The 20,854-nt window shown below is 42.3% G+C and overlaps 1 protein-coding gene across 1 annotated transcript in view; it reads right to left on the bottom strand.

The window, feature by feature from the left end:
- SOX5 (SRY-box transcription factor 5) overlaps nucleotides 1-20,854 on the bottom strand; it is a 583,674-nt gene that overhangs the window by 489,133 nt on the left and 73,687 nt on the right. The window contains exon 2 of the mRNA XM_038741985.1: nucleotides 9,920-10,151. Coding sequence (XP_038597913.1) covers nucleotides 9,920-10,151 — 232 coding nt within the window. The remainder of the gene's footprint in view (nucleotides 1-9,919; nucleotides 10,152-20,854) is intronic.

Genomic DNA, 20,854 nt, shown 5'->3' with positions numbered 1-20,854 from the left:
TTCATCCCCATTTTACAGATGAGGTCACTGAGGCACAGAGAAGTCAAGTGACTTGCCCAAAGTCACACAGCTGATCAGTGGCAGAGCTGGGATTAGAACTCACAACCTCTGACTTCCAAGTCCATGCTCTTTCCACTGAGCCACGCTGCTTCTTCATATGTAATAATAATAATCATCATCATCATCTTAAAGCTAATAATATTTACACTGTTCTCAGGCTTGGCCATCAGATACACAGGCTTCCCAGCCACAAATCTTGACAAATTGCTCAACACGATTCAGACCCTGAAAACAATACCACGGCCATGACCTAATATGCCAGCCACTCTGCTGCTTCTTCCTACTGGAGGCAATATTAGTTTTAGTAATGATCATAGATACCATATTAAAATAATAACATACTAATATTATTATTCAATTCCTATTATCATTATGAAATTCAGTAGGCCCTTTATATGTTTTAAGAGGTTAAGGGGGAGAGCAAGTATTTTGTCCTCAGTTTACGGGAAGGGATCTAAGGCCCAGAAAGGTGAAGCATCTTACCTAAAGTCACACAGCAGGCCAGGGGCAGAGGTGGTGCTGGAAGTCCATGCTCATTTGACTAGGCCACACTGCTTTCTAACAGTTAGCCCAGAGAAGCAGCGTGGCTCAGTGGAAAGAGCATGGGCTTGGGAGACAGAGGTCATGGTTTCTAAGCCACTTGTCAGCTGTGTGACTTTGGGCAAGTCACTTAACTTCTCTGTGCCTCAGTTACCTCATCTGTAAAATGGGGATTAAGCCTGTGAGCCCCACGTGGGACAACCTGATCATCCTGTATCCCCCCAGTGCTTTGCCCATAGTAAGTGCTTAACAAATATCATCATGGTGCATGGATATCAAGACCAAATTGGTCCACTTAATATGAATTGCACAGCTCTTTTGTCACAAAGAACTTGACTGAAAAAGCCATTAACCCTAATCAGTTCTCAATTTCTTTCGCCATAGGTATTTCAGCTGGGAAAGAGGGACCCGCAGTTGATAGACTATCCACGAGACACGTAAGGAAAAAAATATTTTGAACTATGAAGTCACTGTGTAAAGTATATTTTCAACTACGAAGTCAAGCATGGTGTCTCTAAAGACCTTTAGAAGGGCAGAAGCCACAGACCAAATATGCATGTTTCTGGTAAGCGATTCCAAATCAATGAAATAAAACTTGATTTTTCTCATAAAGAGAAGACCTGGTCCTTGCTTCCCACATCTGTCTAATCCAAAAACGTCTTCAACAGAACACACTTTCATAGAAAACCTTTTAACAACAATGGCATTTGTTAAGTGCTTACTATGTGCCAGGCACTGTCTAAGCCCTGGGGTGGATACAGGCTAATCAAGTGGGACACAGTCCCTGTCATTCAATCGTATTTTCAGTCTTATTCATTGACTGCTTACTAAGCGCTTGTCCCACATGGGGCTTACAATCTGAATCCCCATCTGACAGATGAGGAAACTGAGTCCCAGAGAAGTGAAGTGACTTGCCCAAGGTCACCCAGCAGACAAGTGGCAGAGCCGGGATTAGAACCCAGGTCTTTCTGATTTCCAGGCCCAGGCTCTATCCACACTTTTTCTTCATTCAGAGCTATGAACATCCTCTCTGAAAACATTCCTGTTTCCCAAATAGATCTCTTCCCACTTCTCCTTCCAATACTCTGTTTATCCATTAGAATGTAAACTCCCTGTGGGCAAGGAATGTTTCCAGTGCTTCTGTTGAACACTTCCAGCTGTTTATTATAGTGCAGGCACTCAGTAAGCACTTAATAAATGCCACTGATATTTAGTGTCAATCAACCAATCAATGGTATTTACTGAGTGCTTGCACAGAAAGATCCCTGAGTACAAGGAATTTATAGTCTGTTATTAATTCATTAATTCATTCAATCATATTTATTGAGCGCTTACTGTGTGCAGAGCACTGTGCTAAGTGCTTGGGAAGTACAAGTTGGCAACATATAGAGACGGTCCCTACCCAACAGTAGGCTCACAGTCTAGAAGGGGGTGACAGAGAACAAAACAAAACATATTAACAAAATAAAATAAATAGAATAAATATGTACAAATAAAATAAATAGAGTAATAAATACATACAAACATATGTACATATATACAGGTGCTGTGGGGAGGGGAAGGAGGTAAGGCGGGGAGGATAGAGAGGGGGAGGAGGGGGAGAGGAAGGAGGGGATCTCTGAGATCAACTCTAATGACTATTACTTCTATTTACTACTACAATTATTACAATTACAGCTACTACCTACTATTATCACTACTACTACTACTAATAATGATGATAGCATTTGTTAAGTGCCTACTATGTGCAAAGCACTGTTCTAAGCACTGGGGGGATACAAGGTGATTAAGTTGTTCCACGCAGGGCTCACAGTCTTAATCCCCATTTTACAGATGATGGAACTGAGGCTCAGAGAAGTTAAGTGACTTGCTAGTATCCCTACACCACTAGTGAAAATAACTCTTACTCTATTAACTACTATTAATTCTACTAACATTATTATTACTACTGAATCCCCAATATATCTCAGATCTCTTGAAGTGAACTTAGAGAGGAGTTCAACAGAAACCCATGATTTCACTGCAGACATTTCCTCTAGACTGTAAGCTCCTTCTGGGCAGGGAACATTTCTACGAACTCCTGTTGTAGTGTACTCTCCTAGCGCTTAGTACAGAGTTCTGCACATATTAAGTGCACAATAAATACGATTGATTGATTATGTTCATCACTTTCTTTTCAAACTAGATGGAATTGATTAGGACAGGAATAGGGCAGAGAGAGTTACTGAAAGGTTCCTTAGCTGCTTAATGGACTACAATCAATTCTTCCCCAATGAATGGTATTTATTGAGTGCTTAATGTATAATTGATACTTACTATGATTATAGTACTCATTAAGTACTTAGAATATGCCAAACACTGTTCTAAGCAATGGGGTACATAAAGTTGAGCAGGTTGGACACAGTCCCTGTCCCACATAAGGCTCTCATGCTCTAAGTATGAGGGACTAGAATTTAATCCCCATTTTAATAATAATAATAATAATGATGGCATTTATTAAGCACTTACTATGTGCAAAAAAAAAAATAATGGCATTTATTAAGCGCTTACTATGTGCAAAGCACTGTTCTAAGCGCTGGGGAGGTTACAAGGTGACCAGGTTGTCCCACGGTGGGCTCACAGTCTCAATCCCCATTTTACAGCTGAGGGAACTGAGGCTCAGAGAAGTGAAGTGACTTGCCCAAAGTCACACAGCTGACAGTTGGCAGAGCCGGGATTTGAACCCATGACCTCTGACTCCAAAGCCTGGGCTCTTTCCGTTGAGCCACACTGCTTCTCCAAAGCACTGTTCTAAGCACTGGGGAAGATTTAAGGTCATTCGGTTGTCCCATGTGGGGCTCACAGTCTTACAGATGAGGTAACTGAGGCACAGAGAATGATAATAACAATAATAATAATAATAATGGCATTTATTAAGTGCTTACTATGTGTAAAGCACTGTTCTAAGGGCTGGGGAGGTTACAAGGTAATCAGGTTGTTCCACAGGGGGCTCAAAGTCTTAATTCCCATTTTACAGATGAGGTAACTGAGGCACAGAGAAGTTAAGTGACTTGCCCAAAGTCACACAGCAGACAAGTGGCGGAGTGGGATTTGAACCCATGACCTCTGACTCCAAAGCCCGTGCTCCTTCCACTGAGCCACACTGCTTCTCTCAAAGGTAAGGTAACTGAGGCACAGGGAATAATAATAATGATGATGGTATTTGTTAAGTGCTTAGTACGTGCCAAGCACTTATCTAAGCACTGGGGTAGAAGCCAGGAAATCAGGTTGTCCCACGTGGGGCTCATAGTCTTCATCCCCCTTTTTACAGATGAGGGAACTGAGGCCCAGAGAAATGTAGTGGCTTGCCCAAGGTCCCACAGGAGACAAGCGGTGGATCCGCCAAGCTAGCGCCCATCCGCCAAGCTAGCTCTCTTCCTCCCTTCAAGGCCCTACTGAGAGCTCACCTCCTCCAGGAGGCCTTCCCAGACTGAGCCCCTTCCTTCCTCTCCCCCTCGTCCCCCTCTCCATCCCCCCATCTTACCTCCTTCCCTTCCCCACAGCACCTGTATATATGTATATATGTTTGTACATATTTTTTACTCTATTTATTTTACTTGTACATATCTATTCTATTTATTTTATTTTGTTAGTATGTTTGGTTTTGTTCTCTGTCTCCCCCTTTTAGACTGTGAGCCCACTGTTGGGTAGGGACTGTCACTATATGTTGCCAACTTGTACTTCCCAAGCGCTTAGTACAGTGCTCTGCACACAGTAAGCGCTCAATAAATACGATTGATGATGATGATGATCATCATCATCAATGATGATTAGAACCCACGACCCCTAACTCCCAAGCCCGTGCTCTTTCCACTAAGCCATGCTGTTTCTCTAAAGCTAAGGGACTTGTCTGAGGTCACCAGGCTGACAAGTGCAGAGCCGGGATCAGAACCCAGACTGTAAGTGCGCTGTGGGCAGGGAATGGGTCTGTCGTATTATTATATTATACTCTCCCCAGTACTTAGTACAGTGCTCTGCACAGTAATCATTCAATAAATGCAACTGACTGACTGAGTCCCAGTCCCATGCTCTTTCCTCTAGGCCACAATGCTTGCGTGACCTTAGGCAAGTCACTTAACTTCTCTGTGCCTCAGTTCCCTCGTCTGTAAAATCAATCAATCAATCAATCAATCAATCAATCGTATTTATTGAGCGCTTACTGTGTGCAGAGCACTGTACTAAGCGCTTGGGAAGTACAAATTGGCAACATATAGAGACAGTCCCTACCCAACAGTGGGCTCACAGTCTAAAAGGGGGAGACGGAGAACAAAACCAAACATACTAACAAAATAAAATAAATAGAATAGATAGGTACAAGTAAAATAAATAAATAAATAGAGTAATAAATATCATCATCAATCGTATTTATTGAGCGCTTACTGTGTGCAGAGCACTGTACTAAGCGCTTGGGAAGTACAAATTGGCAACATATAGAGACAGTCCCTACCCAACAGTGGGCTCGCAGTCTAAAAGGGGGAGACAGAGAACAAAACCAAACATACTAACAAAATAAAATAAATAGAATAGATATGTACAAGTAAAATAAATAAATAAATAAATAAATAAATAGAGCACTGAATATGTATAAACATATATACATATAGACAGGTGCTGTGGGGAAGGGAAGGAGGTAAGATTGGGGGATGGAGAGGGGGACGAGAGGGAGAGGAAGGAAGGGGCTCAGTATGGGAAGGCCTCCTGGAGGAGGTGAGCTCTCAGTAGGGCCTAAAATGGGACTTGAGACAGTGAGTCTCATGTAGGACAGAGACTGTGTCCAACACGATTTGCTTATACCCATCCCAGTGCTTAGCACAGTGTCTGGTGCATAGTAAGCACTTAATAACTATAATTATTATTATCATTATGTGCAGAGCACTGTACTAAACTCTTAGGAGAGTACACTGTAGCCAAATTGGTAGACACGTTTCCCTTCTTGTCCCCTTGTCCCTCTTCCTGAGAGCTCTGAGAGCGATTTTCTGAAACAATGCAAGTGTAACGACTGAAAAGTTCACAGGCAAACCCAAGCCTGGGAAGGCATCTATGAAAACGACTTTGGTGTGGTATTTTGTGATGCCATTAATAAGGCGACATTTGTACAAACTGGAATTCCATTGTAAGATAAACATCAATTTACTATAAAAAAACAAATGTCAGTATATTATTATAAAAACAAAATTATTGTCACAACCATAGTCACCTTGTTTCGCTCAAACGGGTCTGGTTCTTTAAGCACATCGATCTCCTCCAGAAACAACAGTTTCAGGATTCACTGCGGGAAATCTCATACATGTTTTGTGTGACATGATGCTACCTTCTAACATAATTTCATAGTGCCGGATGGAACATATGGCTTCCGAGCTTGCTTGATCTGAATCTTTGGAAATCTGTCCTCCATGTCTTAATCTAAACACATTCTTCTTCCTTCAAAAATCATTGTGCTGTTGTCTAGAGTGTAGGAAATTCTCATTATTAGAAGTGGCACCGTAACTGCACTGGTGTTTACCACACTGTGCCTTATACCCATGGAGGTAACTCGTGCTATGTTTCCTGTACAAAAATACGCCAAAAATGTAAATGTTTGGAACGCCAGATTATGAAAACAGCACACTTCCCCTACCATAATTAAACTTTTATTTGGGTGTTTTAAGACATACCATATCCACCCTTTCCCCTTACTTCCTTCATCTCCTGCAAAGCCATTATTGCATTCTATCACCCCCGTGGAAATGGAGAATTCAGTCGAGCCGCGGCTTGAGGTGCGCGGATGGAATAACAGCGTCTTGAAAAATGACGTGGTGATGAGCAATTTTCCCCAACCGCTTATCCCAGGGACACAACAGCAATAACAATAATGGTAGCAATTACAAAACACTCTGGCATCATTCCTCTAATCCCAAAGGTTTCAACCTCCTGCACTACATGTAAGTCTGCATCTACTTACTAAAAGGACACCTTTGGGGGAATCAGAATTTCCTAGTGGAAAGCGCTTGGGCCAGGGAATCAAAGCACGTGATTTGTAATCCCGGCTCAGCCACGTGTCTGCTGGATGACTTTGGGCAGGTCACTTGACTTCTCTGGGCCTCATTTTCATTATCTGTAAAAGGCGGATTAAATCTTACTCCCTCCTACTTAGTGAACCCCCAGTCCCCATGTTATTATTATAAATTATTATTACCTTTTGGTACATTTTGGTGAAGATCAGGAGGATTTTAGGGAAGCACAAGGAAGTTCATTCATTCATTCATTCAATCGTATTTATTGAGCCCTTACTGTGTGCAGAGCACTGTACTAAGCGCATGGGAAGTACAAGTTGGCAACATATAGAGACAGTCCCTACCCAACAGTGGGCTCACAGTCTAGAAGGGGGAGACAGACAGCAAAACAAAACATATAAACCAAGTTCCCAAGTTCATAGGTTCTAATCCTAACTCCACCACTTGTCTGCTGTGTGAGCTTGGCCCTTCTCTGGGCCTCAGTTGCCTCATCTGTAAAATGGGGATTGAGACTGCGAGCTCCACATGGGACAGGGACTGTATCCAATCTGATGTGCTTGTATCCACCCCAGCACTTAGTACAGTGCCTGGCACATAGTAAGCCCTTTAAAATACTATAATTTTTAAATACCATAATAATTAATATAGGTGGGTACATCGGGGCATATGATTGTCCTTATAAAGTCACTTGACTTCTCCATGCCTCAGTTTTCTCACATGTGAAATGGGGATTAAATAACTGTTCTCCCTTCTCCCAACTCTTAGTGAAGTGTTAGGCACAGTGTATGCTGTTAAAAAATACCACGGTTATTACTGTACTCCCTCGAGAGTTTACTACAGTGCTCTGCACACAGTAAATGTTCAATACATATGATTGAAAGAGTGAATATTCTGTGTTACGTGCTACAGATTAGTTGATAATTTCTCTAACGCAGCCATCATCAATGATATAAAAGCTAATTATAGCCCATTAATTAAAATGCTACTCATCTCTGATGCCTAGTTTTTGCACTATTAGAGAGAATTAATGCTGAAAGCAAGAATCGTATCTGTGGTGGAGCCAATGGGAAGATCCGTGTGTCAGGATCTGGATAGGAGAGGAGGATTGCTCCTTAGAGTCTGTGACTAGAAAGGGGAAAAAAAAAGACTAGAGTTGGCACATTCACGTGATCAGACACTGCACATGTGTGAAAATGAGTTCAAGCAAATAAGCACAGACCATTTCTTCCATCACTGCACTCCTCGGTATCCAAAACAGGCACGTGAAGTTGGACAGATATTCTCTGGTTCCCTGAGCACTTAATGAATTTCCCAGGGAAGAGATAAGGGCCACGGTTTGATACAAGACAATGGGTTAAGCGTCCATTCATTCATTCATTCATTCAATTGTATTTATTGAGTGCTTACTGTGTGCAGAGCACTGTACTAAGCGCTAGGGAAGTCCAGGTTGGCAACATATAGACGGTCCCTACCCAATAATGGGCTCACAGTCTAGAATGGGGGACAAAAACAAAACAACAAAACAAATGGGGGACAACAAAACAAAACATGTAGACAGGTGAAACACCAGACAGGTCAAACCACCCTGGCTGGAACTAGCTGACTGGATAATTACAGTGAGGTTGTACATTAAGTTTTTACTATGGGTTAAGCACTTGGGTAGATACAAGAGTATCAGATCATTCAGAGCCCTTGCCCTACAAAGAACTCATTCATTCATTCTTTCATTCTTTCATTCATTCATTCATTCATTCAATCATACTTATTGAGAGCTTACTGTGTGCAAAGCACTGTAGTAAGCCCTTGGGAGAGCCCAATAGAGCAATAAACAGGCACATTCCCTACTCACAATGAGCTGACAGTCAAGAGGGGAACACGGACATTATTATAACTCTCAGCCAAAGAGAGAGGAAGAGACTGGCAGAGAAGCAGTGTGGCTCAGTGGAAAGAGCACGGGCTTTGGAGTCAGGGGTCATAGGTTCAAATTCCGGCTCTGCCAGTTGTCTGCTGTGTGACTTTGGGCAAGTCACTTAACCTCTCTGTGCCTCAGTTCCCTCATCTGTAAAATGGGGATTAAGACTGTGAGCCCCCCGTGGGACAACCTGATCTGTTTGTAACCTCCCCAGTGCTTAGAACGGTGTTTTGCACGTAGTAAGCACTTAATAAATGCCATCATTATTATTATCCCCATTTTGCGGATGAGGAAATTGAGGCGCAGAGAGGTCAAATGACTCGTCCAAAGTCACGCAACAGTCCAAAGATAGAACTGAACCTAGAACGTGAGTCACTTGACTTCCAGCCCTGAGCGACACTAGCCACCTAGGTGGAATACAGGAGGTGTGCGAGTGACAGCAGGATACCCAAATAACTGCTGAATGGAGATACGAAACTGGGAAACCAGAAGCAAGGAGGGCAGAGAAAACCTTTGAAAGGCCATGGTAAAACGCAGCAGGCCAGCTAAAAACTCGGAGGCTGTGGTTGACGACAGACAGGGTGTGGTGTAACCGCCATCAAAAGAGGCTTCACAAGGAGTAAGAGAAGAGCAGACAAAAGAGAAAATCATGACAAAACAAAGAACATCATTTTTGCATGCATGGCATGGCCAGGATTATGGGTTCCCCATTGGTCTATTCAGATATACAATAACTAATAGGAAAACTCGACAAATTTAAGGGACAAGTCTCTCTCCCTCTCTCTCTCACAATCCTATCTCCATGCATACAGGCATTACAATTGCCAACTGACTCAATCAATCATATTTATCGAGCACCTACTGTGTGGAGAGCAATGAACTGAACGCTTGGGAGACTTCAATATAACAGAGTTGGTAGACGTCCCAGCCCGAGATTCATTCATTCATTCAGTGGTATTTGTTAAGCACTTACTGTGTGCAGAACACTGTACTGAGTGATCAGAAAAAAACACTACAACAATAAACAATGCCAATCCCTGCCCACAACGAGCTCACAGACTAGAGGACTCAAGATTCAGCACAGAAGTCCTACTTCTGAAACACCATTTCTTCTGGGCTGAACTTTCTCTAATTCATCCCAAATAACAGCGGCATTGGACAGTCTGTGCATAAAAATGGAAGCGTAAATATGGACTTTCTTCAACTTCTGCCAAAGGCAGAACTTAGGCCCGGCTTCATGTAGGGGCCTTCTTCATGAGGCGGTTTTCCCTACATTACATTAGAAAAAAAAAAACAAAAAGCAACAGAAAAACTATCCCAGGAGTAGTCCCGGGAAAACATTGTGGGAGCGACAATAGACCGTGAAAAAACCTACCATTATGTTGTGCTGAGAAGTGGGAGTCCTATGGACAGAACTCTCTTGCGTCAGCAGAGAAACTGGCTGAAATTCCTCAGAGTGAGGCTTGTTGGGAAAACTCACATTCAAGGGAAGGTGAAAGGCGGCAAGCCCGTTACTCTCCTCTTCTTCCACTTTCTGTCTGCTTGTCACCATGGCTACCTCTCCATCTGCTTCCCCATACGGAGAGGCTGGTCGCTTGGAAGACATCCTGGAAGGAACAAAAGAGGAGAAAATAATGAAACCTCCACATAAATCCTTAATGCCGTCATTGTGTGGTAAGGGGCCATTGTAACAGAAATGCCTTTTTTGTGCTGGCAGAGAACAGGAAACTGTCCAAATACCACTGCAATGCATACACAATCAGGAACAATGGCGAGGCAGGTAGCAAGAGAACAGTGCTTGTTTGTTGGAAGAATAATGCACTAATATAGCACTCTCTTGGATTCTGGCTTCTTAAACAAGAAAATTCACCTAAGAACACTGCATACTGCAAGACAATTCCATTTAAAGGAAAAAACAGCCATCTGGGTTGACCCTCCGATAGGCCCTATAGGATAAGGAACATCTCTCGTCCTACAGGAGCATGGGGAACAGGGACACGGTCTCGATTTTCCCTTTCAAAAATCAATTATTGAGTGTTTGTCATCAAGCTGGAATTCTCATTATGTTACAAGATGCTGAAGGGTACACAGACCGGGCTTGGTTTGTGAACCTCAAGGGTTTGAACATTTGACAGTCATATAGACTGTGAACTTGTTGTGGGTGGGGAATGGGTCTGTTTGCTGTCATAGTGTACTTTTCCAAGCGCTTAGTACAGTGCTGTGCCCACATTAAGCACCCAGTAAATACAGTTGAATGAATGGATGTTGCTGTATTTTTGAACTTCTCAAGCACTCCAAATCTTTTGAAATGTTTTTAAATGATCAATCAGTGGTACTTATTGAGTGCTTACTGTGGACAGAGCACTGTATAAAGGTTTTCTACCATTTCGGAAGTTCCTAAACTCTTGCAACAGTCTTGGTTCCAATTCTAGAAGCCAAAGAAAATGTAAAATACTGGGACAGAATTAATGAATCAATCATCAATGGTATTATTTGCATGCTTACAAAATCCAGAGTATCACACCTCACTCTTGGGAGAATACAGTTCGAAGCGGTTGGTAGGTACACTCCTTACCTACAGAACTATTTCAATTCCTTTCTCAAACTTCAGAGGAAGGTTGACTAGCTTCCCAATTTGATGGATGGTCAAAGAGTTGGGCAACATTCTCTCAAGAAAACATGAAAATCTAATTCCCAAAGTCCCCCTTTCCTCTTCTTCCACTCTCTTCTGTCTCACCCTGACTTGCTCCCTTTATTCATTTCCCCCTCCCAGCCCCACAGCACTTCTGTTCATATCTGTCATTTATTTATTTCTATTAATGTCTGTCTCCCCCTCTAGACTGTAAGCTCCATGTGAGCAGGGAATATGTCTGTGTTTTATTATATTGTACTCTCCCAAGCACTTAGTGTGGTACTCTGTACACAGTAAGTGCTCAATAAATACGACTGAAGGAGTGAAAGAATTCCCCACCCCACAAGAGCCCATTGTTGGGTAGGGACCATCTCTATATGTTGCCAATTTGTACTTCCCAAGCACTTAGTGCAGTGCTCTGCACACAGTAAGTGCTCAATAAATACGATTGAATGAATGAAAGAATGAATGAATGAATGAACTCTCAGGGATTTTTGTAAAAATAAAATTAGTTCTACTAATAATATCAAGTTCTCAGGGGGATACATTAAACCAGAAGCAGTGTTCCCTTCAAAGCCCTACTGAGAGCTCACCTCCTCCAGGAGGCCTTCCCAGACTGAGCCCCCTTTTTCCTCTCCTTGTTGCCATCCCTCCGGCCTTCCCTCCTTCCCCTCCCCACAGCACCTGCATATATATTTGTACAGATTTATTACTCTATTCATTTTACTTGTACATATTTACTATTCTATTTATTTTATTTTGTTAATACGTTTTGTTTTGTTGTCTGTCTCCCCCTTCTAGCCTGTGAGCCCGCGGTTGGGTGGGGACCATCTCTATGTGTTGCCAACTTGTACTTCCCAAGCGCTTAGTACAGTGCTCTGCACACAGTAAGTGCTCAATAAATATGATTGAATGAATGAATAATGGATAGAGCACAGATCCGGGAGTCTGAAGGACCTGGGTTCTAATCCCAGCTCTGCCAATTGCCTGCTCTGTGACCTTGGGCAAGTCACCTAAATTCTCTTTGCTTCAATTATCTCATCTATGAAATGGGGATTAGGGTTGTGAGCCCCATGCAAGGCACGGACTGTGTCCAATCTGGTATATTACCCCTCGTCCCCCTCTCCATCCCCACCGTCTTACCTCCTTCCCTTCCCCACAGTGCCTGTATATATGTATATATGTTTGTACATATTTGTTACTCTATTTATTTATTTACTTATTTTACTTGTACATATCTATTCTATTTATTTTATTTTGTTAATATGTTTGGTTTTGTTCTCTGTCTCCCCCTTCTAGACTGTGAGCCCACTGTTGGGTAAGGACTGTCTCTATATGTTGCCAACTTGTACTTCCCAAGCGCTTAGTACAGTGCTCTGCACACAGTAAGTGCTCAATAAATATGATTGATTGATTGATTTGTTAAGCGCTTACTGTGTGCCAGGCACTGTACTAAACTCCGGGGAGATATAAGGTAATTAGGTTGGACACAGTCCCTATCTCACATGGAGCTCACAGTCTTAATCCCCATTTTACAGCTGAGGTCACTGAGACCCACAGAAGTGAAGTGACTTGTCCAAGGTCACATAGCAGACAAGGGATTAGAACCCAGGTCCTTCTGACTCCCAGGCAAGGGCTCTATCAATCAATCAATCAATCAATCAATCGTCTTTATTGAGCACTTACTGTGTGCAGAGCACTGTACTAAGCACTTGGGAAGTACAAGTTGGCAACATATAGAGACAGTCCCTACCCAGCCGCGGGCTCACAGTCTAAAACGGGGAGACAGAGAACAAAACCAAACATACTAACAAAATAAAATAAATAGAATAGATATGTACAAGTAAAATAAATAAATAAATAAATTTGTTTCCCTAGTAAGCACTTAACAAATACCGCAGAAAAAAGTATTGCTTATTAAATTGAATCGCTAATCAATTCAAACACAAGATAACACTTTTACATGGAAACTTTTCCCTGATTACACTTTTCCGTCTCATGGGCAGGACGGAAGGTTATTATCAGGACGGAGCATGATAATAATGACATTCATTGAGTGCTGTCAATGTGCTAAGCACTGTGGTGGATACAAGACCGCCAGATTGGACATAGTTAATAATAATAATAATAATCTTGGTATTTGTTAAGCACTTACTATGTGCACAGCACTGTTCTAAGCACTGGGTAGGATCCAAGGTGATCAGGTTGTCCCATGTGGGGCTCCCAATCTTAACCCCCATTTTAGAGATGAGGTAAGTGAGGCACAGAAAAATTAAGTGACTTTCCCAAAGTCACACAGCTGACAAGCTGTAGAGCCGGGCTTTGAACCCATGACCTCTGACTCCCAAGCCCGGGCTCTTTCCACTGAGTCACACTTCTTCCCATGCAAAACTCAAGGGACTGAAGGGGGGGGGAGAGCATTCCCATTTTACAGATGTAGAAACTTGGGCACAGAGAGGTTAATAATAATAATTCATTCATTCATTCAAACATATTTATTGAGTGCTCACTGTGTGCAGAGCACTATACTAAGCGCTTGGGAAGTCCAAGTTGGCAACATATAGAGACGGTCCCTACCCAACAGTGGGCTCACAGTCTAGAAACAGTTCTCATGGGCAGAATTATTATTATTCTCATAACAATAATGATGGCATTTATTAAGAGCTTTCTATGTGTGAAGCACTGTTCTAAGCACTGGGGAGAATACAAGGTGATCAGGCTGTCCCACGGGGGGCTCACAGTCTTAATCCACATTTTACAGATGAGGTAACTGAGGCCCAGAGAAGTTAAGTGGCTTGCCCAAGGTCACACAGCAGACATGTGGCAGAGTCAGAATTCGAACCCATGACCTCTGACTCCAAAGCCCGGGCTCTTTCCACTGAGCCACGTTGCTTCTCACAAGTGAGTGAAGTGAAGTGACTTGTCCAAAGTCACACAGCTGACAATTGACTTGCCCAAGGCCATTCATCCAGGCAGTGACAAAACAGGAGCTAGATGCCCTGATTCTCAGTCCCCAGTCCCTCCTGCTAAATTTCTCCCATATGAAAATATTCATTAGTTCGCTCAGTTGTATTTATCGAACACTTAGTGTGTGCAGAGCATTCATTCATTTGATCATACTGCACTAAGCGCTTGGGGGGAGTACAGTACAAGAATAAACAGACACATTCCCTGGCCATAACAAGCTTACAGCCTAGAAGAGTTTACATTGCACAGCCCTGGAGAACAATAAAGATAATCCTGAATGGTGAAAGAGAAAAGTAGGTATGGCCTGTGGTTGCTGAATTGAAAGGTTCACTCTGTGAACACAAGCTGTTGTTGAATCCCGTTTGCCCAAGTTCCTCAGCCCGGTTAACCTCTCCGCTGGGAAATTCGCCCCCATACCTCATATGGGATCACTCTGAGGTAAAGTAGTGTCTAGTAAATGTAGCATACTAAGCGCTCAATAAATATGATTGAATGAATGAATTTAGGATGAGGAGGACCTTAGTAGACATCAGGGTCATGGGTTTGAATCCCTGCCCTGCCAATTGTCAGCTGTGTGGCTTTGGGCAAGTCACTTAACTTCTCTGTGCCTCAGTTCCCTCATCTGTAAAATGGGGATTAAGACTGTGAGCCCCCCGTGGGACAACCTGATCTCCTTGTAACGTCCCCAGCACTTAGAACAGTGCCGTGCACATAGTCTCCCCCTTTTAGACTGTGAGCCCACTGTTGGGTAGGGACCGTCTCTATATGTTGCCAACTTGTACTTCCCAAGCGCTTAGTACAGTGCTCTGCACACAGTAAGCACTCAATAAATACGATTGATGATGATGATAGTAAGCACTTAATAAATGCCAGCGCTTAGAATAGTGCTTTGCACATAGTAAGCACTTAACAAATGCCATTATTATTATTAGTAGTAGTAGTAGTAGTAGTATTACCTTCGTGCAAAATTCATTCATTCAGTCATTCAATCATATTTACTGAGTATTTACTGTGCACAGAGTACTGGACTCAGCTTGAGAGAGGACAATTAAATAATAAACAAACACATTCCCTGCCCTACAACGCGCTGGCAGTTTAGAGGGGGAGATGGACCTTAATATAAATGAATCAATAAATGACAGTTATTCATTCATTCATTCTATCATATTTATTGAGCGCTTACTGTGTGCAGAGCACTGTACTAAGCGCTTGGAAAGTACACTTCAGCAACAGATAGAGACATTCCCTACCCTACATAGACATAATTGCTGTGGGGCTTGGGGCTTGTACTTAAGCGCTTAGTACAGTGCTCTGCACACAGTAAGCGTTCAATAAATATGACTGAATGAATGAGGGGGGAATAATGTTGCCAACTTGTACTAACCAAGCGCTTAGTACAGCGCTCTTCACACAGTAAGTGCTCAAAAATACGATTGAATGAATGAATGAATAAATGAAGGAAGCAAGTCAGTTGCAGTAGGATCAAATACCACAATCTTTCTTTAAGTTGACACTTAAGACAAAATAAGTTTTTCTGATAAAAACTCTTGACACACTTTTCCCACTAAGCATAATAATATCTTTGTTTCTTTTGTCTGAAAAGTGGCCATTACCTAGACCCAGAAAAATTGATCACTTAGTCAATTAATGGTACTTATTAAGCATTTACTTTGTACATTGTAGTAGCAGCGAGAAGCAGCGTGGCTTAATGGAAAGAGCCCAGTCCTGGGAGTCTGAGTCCCAATCCCGGCTCCACCACTTGTCTACTGGGTATCCTTGGGCAAGCCACCTAACTTCTCTGGGCCTCAGTTACCTCATCTGTAAAATGGGGATTAATAATAACGATGGCATTTATTAAGCGCTTACTATGTGCAAAGCACTGTCCTAAGCTCTGGGGAGGTTACAAGGTGATCAGGTTGTCCCACGGGGCGGGGGCTCACAGTCTTCATCCCCATTTTCCAGGTGAGGTAACTGAGGCATAGGGAAGTTAAGTGACTTGCCCAAAGTCACACAGTTGACAAGTGGCCGAGCCTGGATTTGAACCCATGACCTCTGACTCCAAAGCCCGTGTTCTTTCCACCAAGCCTCGCAGCTTCTCATATATTGAGATTAAGACTGTGAGCTCCATGTGGGTCAATCTGATTACCTTGTATTTACCCCAGTGCTTGGCACATGGTAAGAGCTTAACAGATAACATTATTATTATTATTATTATTATTATTATTATTATCATCAATATTATTACAGAGCACAGTCCTAATCACTTGTAGGGGACAATCGGATCATAGATACCATCCCGGCCCTCGAGGAGTTTACAGTATACTGTGTGCAGAGCACTGTACTAAGCATTTGGAGAGTACAAAAGAATAGGTAGACACCAATCCTGCCCTCAAGGAACTTACAAGGAGTTAGTCAGGGAGACAGACACTAAAATAAAGTAGGGGGAGACAGAAAGTCATGAGTTCTAGTGCCAACTCCTCCACTCATCTGCTGGGAGGCCTTGGACAAGTCATTTCCCTTCTCTGTGACTCAGTTCCCTTATCTGTAAAATGGGGATTAAGACTATGGACTGCGTCCAACCTGATTACCTTGCACAGAGAAGCAGCATGGTTTAGTGGAAAGAGCCCGGGCTTGGGCATCAGAGATTGTAGGTTCTAATCTCAGCTCAACCACTTGTCAGCTGTGTGACTTTGGTCAAGTCACTTAACTTCTCTGTGCTTCAGTTTCCTCCTCTGTAAAATGGGGACCAAGATTGTGAGCCCCACGTGGGACAACCTGATTACTTTGTATCTCCCCCAGCACTTAGAACAGTACTTGGCACATAGTAAGCACTTACAAAATACCATTATTATTATTATTTATTATCTACCCCATGCTGAGATCAGTGCTTGGCACATAGTAAGCACTTAACAAATGCCATAATAATAATAATAATAATAATTATAATAATAATAATAATAATAATAAGGATATGTTCATAAATTCTGTGTGAGTGGGGAAAGGAATGCAATCTATAAAATGGATTCCATTAGGAGAGTGATCTGTGCCCTCTATACAGTGCTTTTCCCAACTCATTCATTCATTCCACCATATTTATTGAGCGCTTACCGTGTGCAGAGCACTGTACTAAATGCTTAAAAAGTACAATTCAGCAATAAAGAAAGGCAATCCCTGCCCACAACAGGCTTACCTGCCCAAAAAATCTAGATATTAGATCAGGGTTCATCAATGTTACCAGAAAAGGGAAAATTTTCTAAAGGTCTTCTATTTGGGGAATATCTATATATCTGTAGATATATAGATATGTGTGTGTGTGTGTGTGTGTGTGTGTGTGTGTGTGTGTGTGTGCACGTTGGGACCCTGATTTTAAAATGTGGCTGCTGAAAATATGTTTTTTGTGCAGTAATAATAATGCTAATAATGATGGTATTTGTTAAACACTTACTATATGCCAGGCATTGTAGTAAGCGTTAGGGTGGATACGAGCAAATCAAGCGGGACACAGTCCCTGTCCCACGTGGGGCTCACAATCTCCATCCACATTTTATAGATGAGGTAACTGAGGCCCAGAGAAGTGAAGCGACTTGCCCAAGGTCACATGGCAGACAAGTGGTGTGGTGGAGCAGGGATTAGAAACCATGACCTTCTGAATCCTAGGCCCGTGTTCTTCCCACACCCCGTGTTCTTCCCACACCTTCTTAAGGGAAGGGTGGGTTGGTCTAACGGAAAGAGCAATGGAAAGGACATGGATTCTAGTTCCTGCCCTACTGTTATGCTGCTGTGTCACATGCTGTTTCTTGGCCTCAGTTTCCTCATCCGAAAAATGGCCAAAAGAAATTCACGCTCCCTCTGTCTTTGAATGTGAGCCCTGTGTGGGATTAGAATTGACTCTAATCTGGTTACTTTATACCTATCCCAAAATAATGCTTGGGAAGTAGTCCGTGCTTAATATTATTCAATCAATCAATCAATCAATCATATTTATTGAGTGCTTACTGTGTGCAGAGCACTGTACTAAGCGCTTGGGAAGTACAAGTTGGCAACATATAGAGACGGTCCCTACACAACAGTGGGCTCACAGTCTAAAAGGGGGAGACGGAGAACAAAACCAAAAATACTAACAAAATAAAATAAATAGAATAGATATGTACAAGTAAAATAAATAAATAGAGTAATAAATATGTACAAACATATAAACATATATACAGGTGCTGTGGGGAAGGGAAGGAGGTAAGATGGGGGGATGGGGGGATTATTGTTATGATTATTATCATTATTATTCCTTCTTTAACACAGAAAGCTCAGGACTATCAGAAGTTTTGGGATATTACTGAGTGGAACACCTGTGTGATATATCTAGGGGAATGTACATTCAGCTAGGTGATAACAAGTATTATTTAAATATACTTCAAACTCAAAGGGATTTGAGGCATTCATTAATTAGGTTTTAGAAGTCCCTGTGAGGAATATTCAATAGCCCCTTTTTCAAAGTGAAATCAAAAATACCAAAAGTTAAATCAACTGGCCAGGCACGAGAAACTCAGCTATTGGCGGGTTTGGGAATTAGGATCTCTAGTCCTAAAGAATAATTTATTTTTCTTAAATCTGTTTCCCATAGAATTCCACGTAAAGAAATAACACAGACTATAGAGTGAAATACTGGTAGTAATAATAACAATGCAATGCCATTCATTGTATGAAGCGCTTATGAAAGAACAAAATGAGCAAATAACATTTTCTCAGCATCCAAGGAACATCTCCTGTAATGAAGGAGAGAGGTATGAAAATGTTTATAAACAAAATGTCAAAGGGAGCAACTGCATGTACATGGGAGTAGCACATATACAGCAAAGCATATGAAAAAATGTATATGCGCTGGAGATAGCTGAAGGACTTAGATAACCTGCAGTCCTGGGAATTTATTGGGAACTTGAATTAACCGTAAGCTCCTTGGGGACAGGGATGTATTTATTCATTCATTCATTCTTTCAATCATATTCATTGAGTGCTTACTGTGTGCAGAGCACTGTACTAAGCACTTGGCAACATTCATTCAATCATATTTATTGAGTGCTTAATGTGTGCAAAGCACTTGGGAGAGCACAATATTTCCAACGGATACGTTCTTGCCCACAATGAGGAATCATGACTACTAACTTTCCCAAGTTCTCAGTATAGTGCACTAAGTGATCAATAAATATTAGTGAGTGACTATTTGATGATCATCTTCCTACTAAGGTCCCATGGAAATCTGAATTACCTGTCATCTGGATGAGGTCAGATTCATGGAAGAACAGGTGTATAAATAAAGGGCTGTAATATAGTCAATTCTATGGATTGACTGATCTATAATTCTATTTATTTATAATGATGCTACTGAGATGCCAGTTTACTTGTTTTGATTTCTGTCTCCCCATTCTAGACTGTGAGCCTGTTGTGGACAGGGACTGTCTCCATTGGTTGCTGAACTGTACTCTCCCAAGTGCTTAGTACAGTGCTCTGCACACAGTAAATGCTCAATAAATACAATTGGAAGGATTAATGAATGGATTTATTGATTGATTATTACTGGCTTCTGGCTATTGGCTATTCCATAAAGTGGGGAAAACCAGTCTCTTGGGAATCAGTCAATCTAATAATCCATCGACCAATCCTATTTATTGCATGCCTACTTTGTGCAGAGCACTGTACTAAGCACTAGAGTGAGTACGATGCAACACAATAATATAATAATAATAATAATCCATCAATCAGTCATATTTATTGAGCGCTTACTGTGTGCAGAGCACTGTACTAAGCACTTGGGAAGTACAAGTTGGCGACGTATAGAGACAGTCCCTACCCAACAGTGGGCTCGCAGTCTAAAAGACATTTATTAAGCACTTACTATGTGCCAAGCACTGTTCTAAGCGCTGGGAAGGTTACAAGGTGATCAGGTTGCCCACGGGGGGCTCACAGTCTTTTAACCCCCATTTTACAGTTCAGGGAACTGAGGCCCAGAGAAGTTAAGTGACTAGCCCAAGGTCACACAGCTGACAATTGGCGGAGCCAGGATTTGAACCCATGACCTCTGACTCCAAAGCCCGTGCTCTTTCCACTGAGCCACGCTGCTTCTCTATCAATAGGGACATACCCTGCCCAGTGTGAGCTCACCGTCTAGAGGGGGAGGCAGACATTAATATATATATAGAAATTGTGGATATGTACATAAGTGATGTGAGGCTGACAGAGGGGTGAATAAGTGGAGCAAATCCAAATGTAAGGGCAATGCAGAAGGGAGAGGGAGAAGGGGAAATGGGGGCTTAGTCAGGGAAGGCCTCTTGGAGGAGATATGAATTGAATAAGACTTTGAAGGTAGGGAGAGTGATCGTGTGTCTGATATGAAGAGGGAGGGCATTGCAGGCCGGAGGTGGGACAGAGGAAAAGGTTTGGTAGCAAGATAGACGAGACCAAGGTACAGTGAGTTAGTTTGCAATGGAAGAACAAAGTGTGTGGGCTGGGTTATAATAGGAAACCGGGGAGGGTGGGTAAGGTAAGAGGGGGCAAGGTGACTGAGTTATTTAAAGCCAATGGCAAGGAGTTTCTGTTTCATCTTGAGGTGGATGGGCATGGATTGAAAGATCTTTTAGAAAAGCAAACCAGGCAGCAGGATGAAGTGTGGACTGGAGCGGGAAGAGACAGGAGGCTGGGACGTCAGCAAGGAGGTTGGCA

This window comes from Tachyglossus aculeatus, chromosome 2, assembly GCF_015852505.1.
Source record: "Tachyglossus aculeatus isolate mTacAcu1 chromosome 2, mTacAcu1.pri, whole genome shotgun sequence".
In the NCBI taxonomy this organism is placed as follows: domain Eukaryota; kingdom Metazoa; phylum Chordata; class Mammalia; order Monotremata; family Tachyglossidae; genus Tachyglossus; species Tachyglossus aculeatus.
Note: the sequence above shows the minus strand (reverse complement) of the source record. Positions and strands in the feature narration are given on the sequence as shown.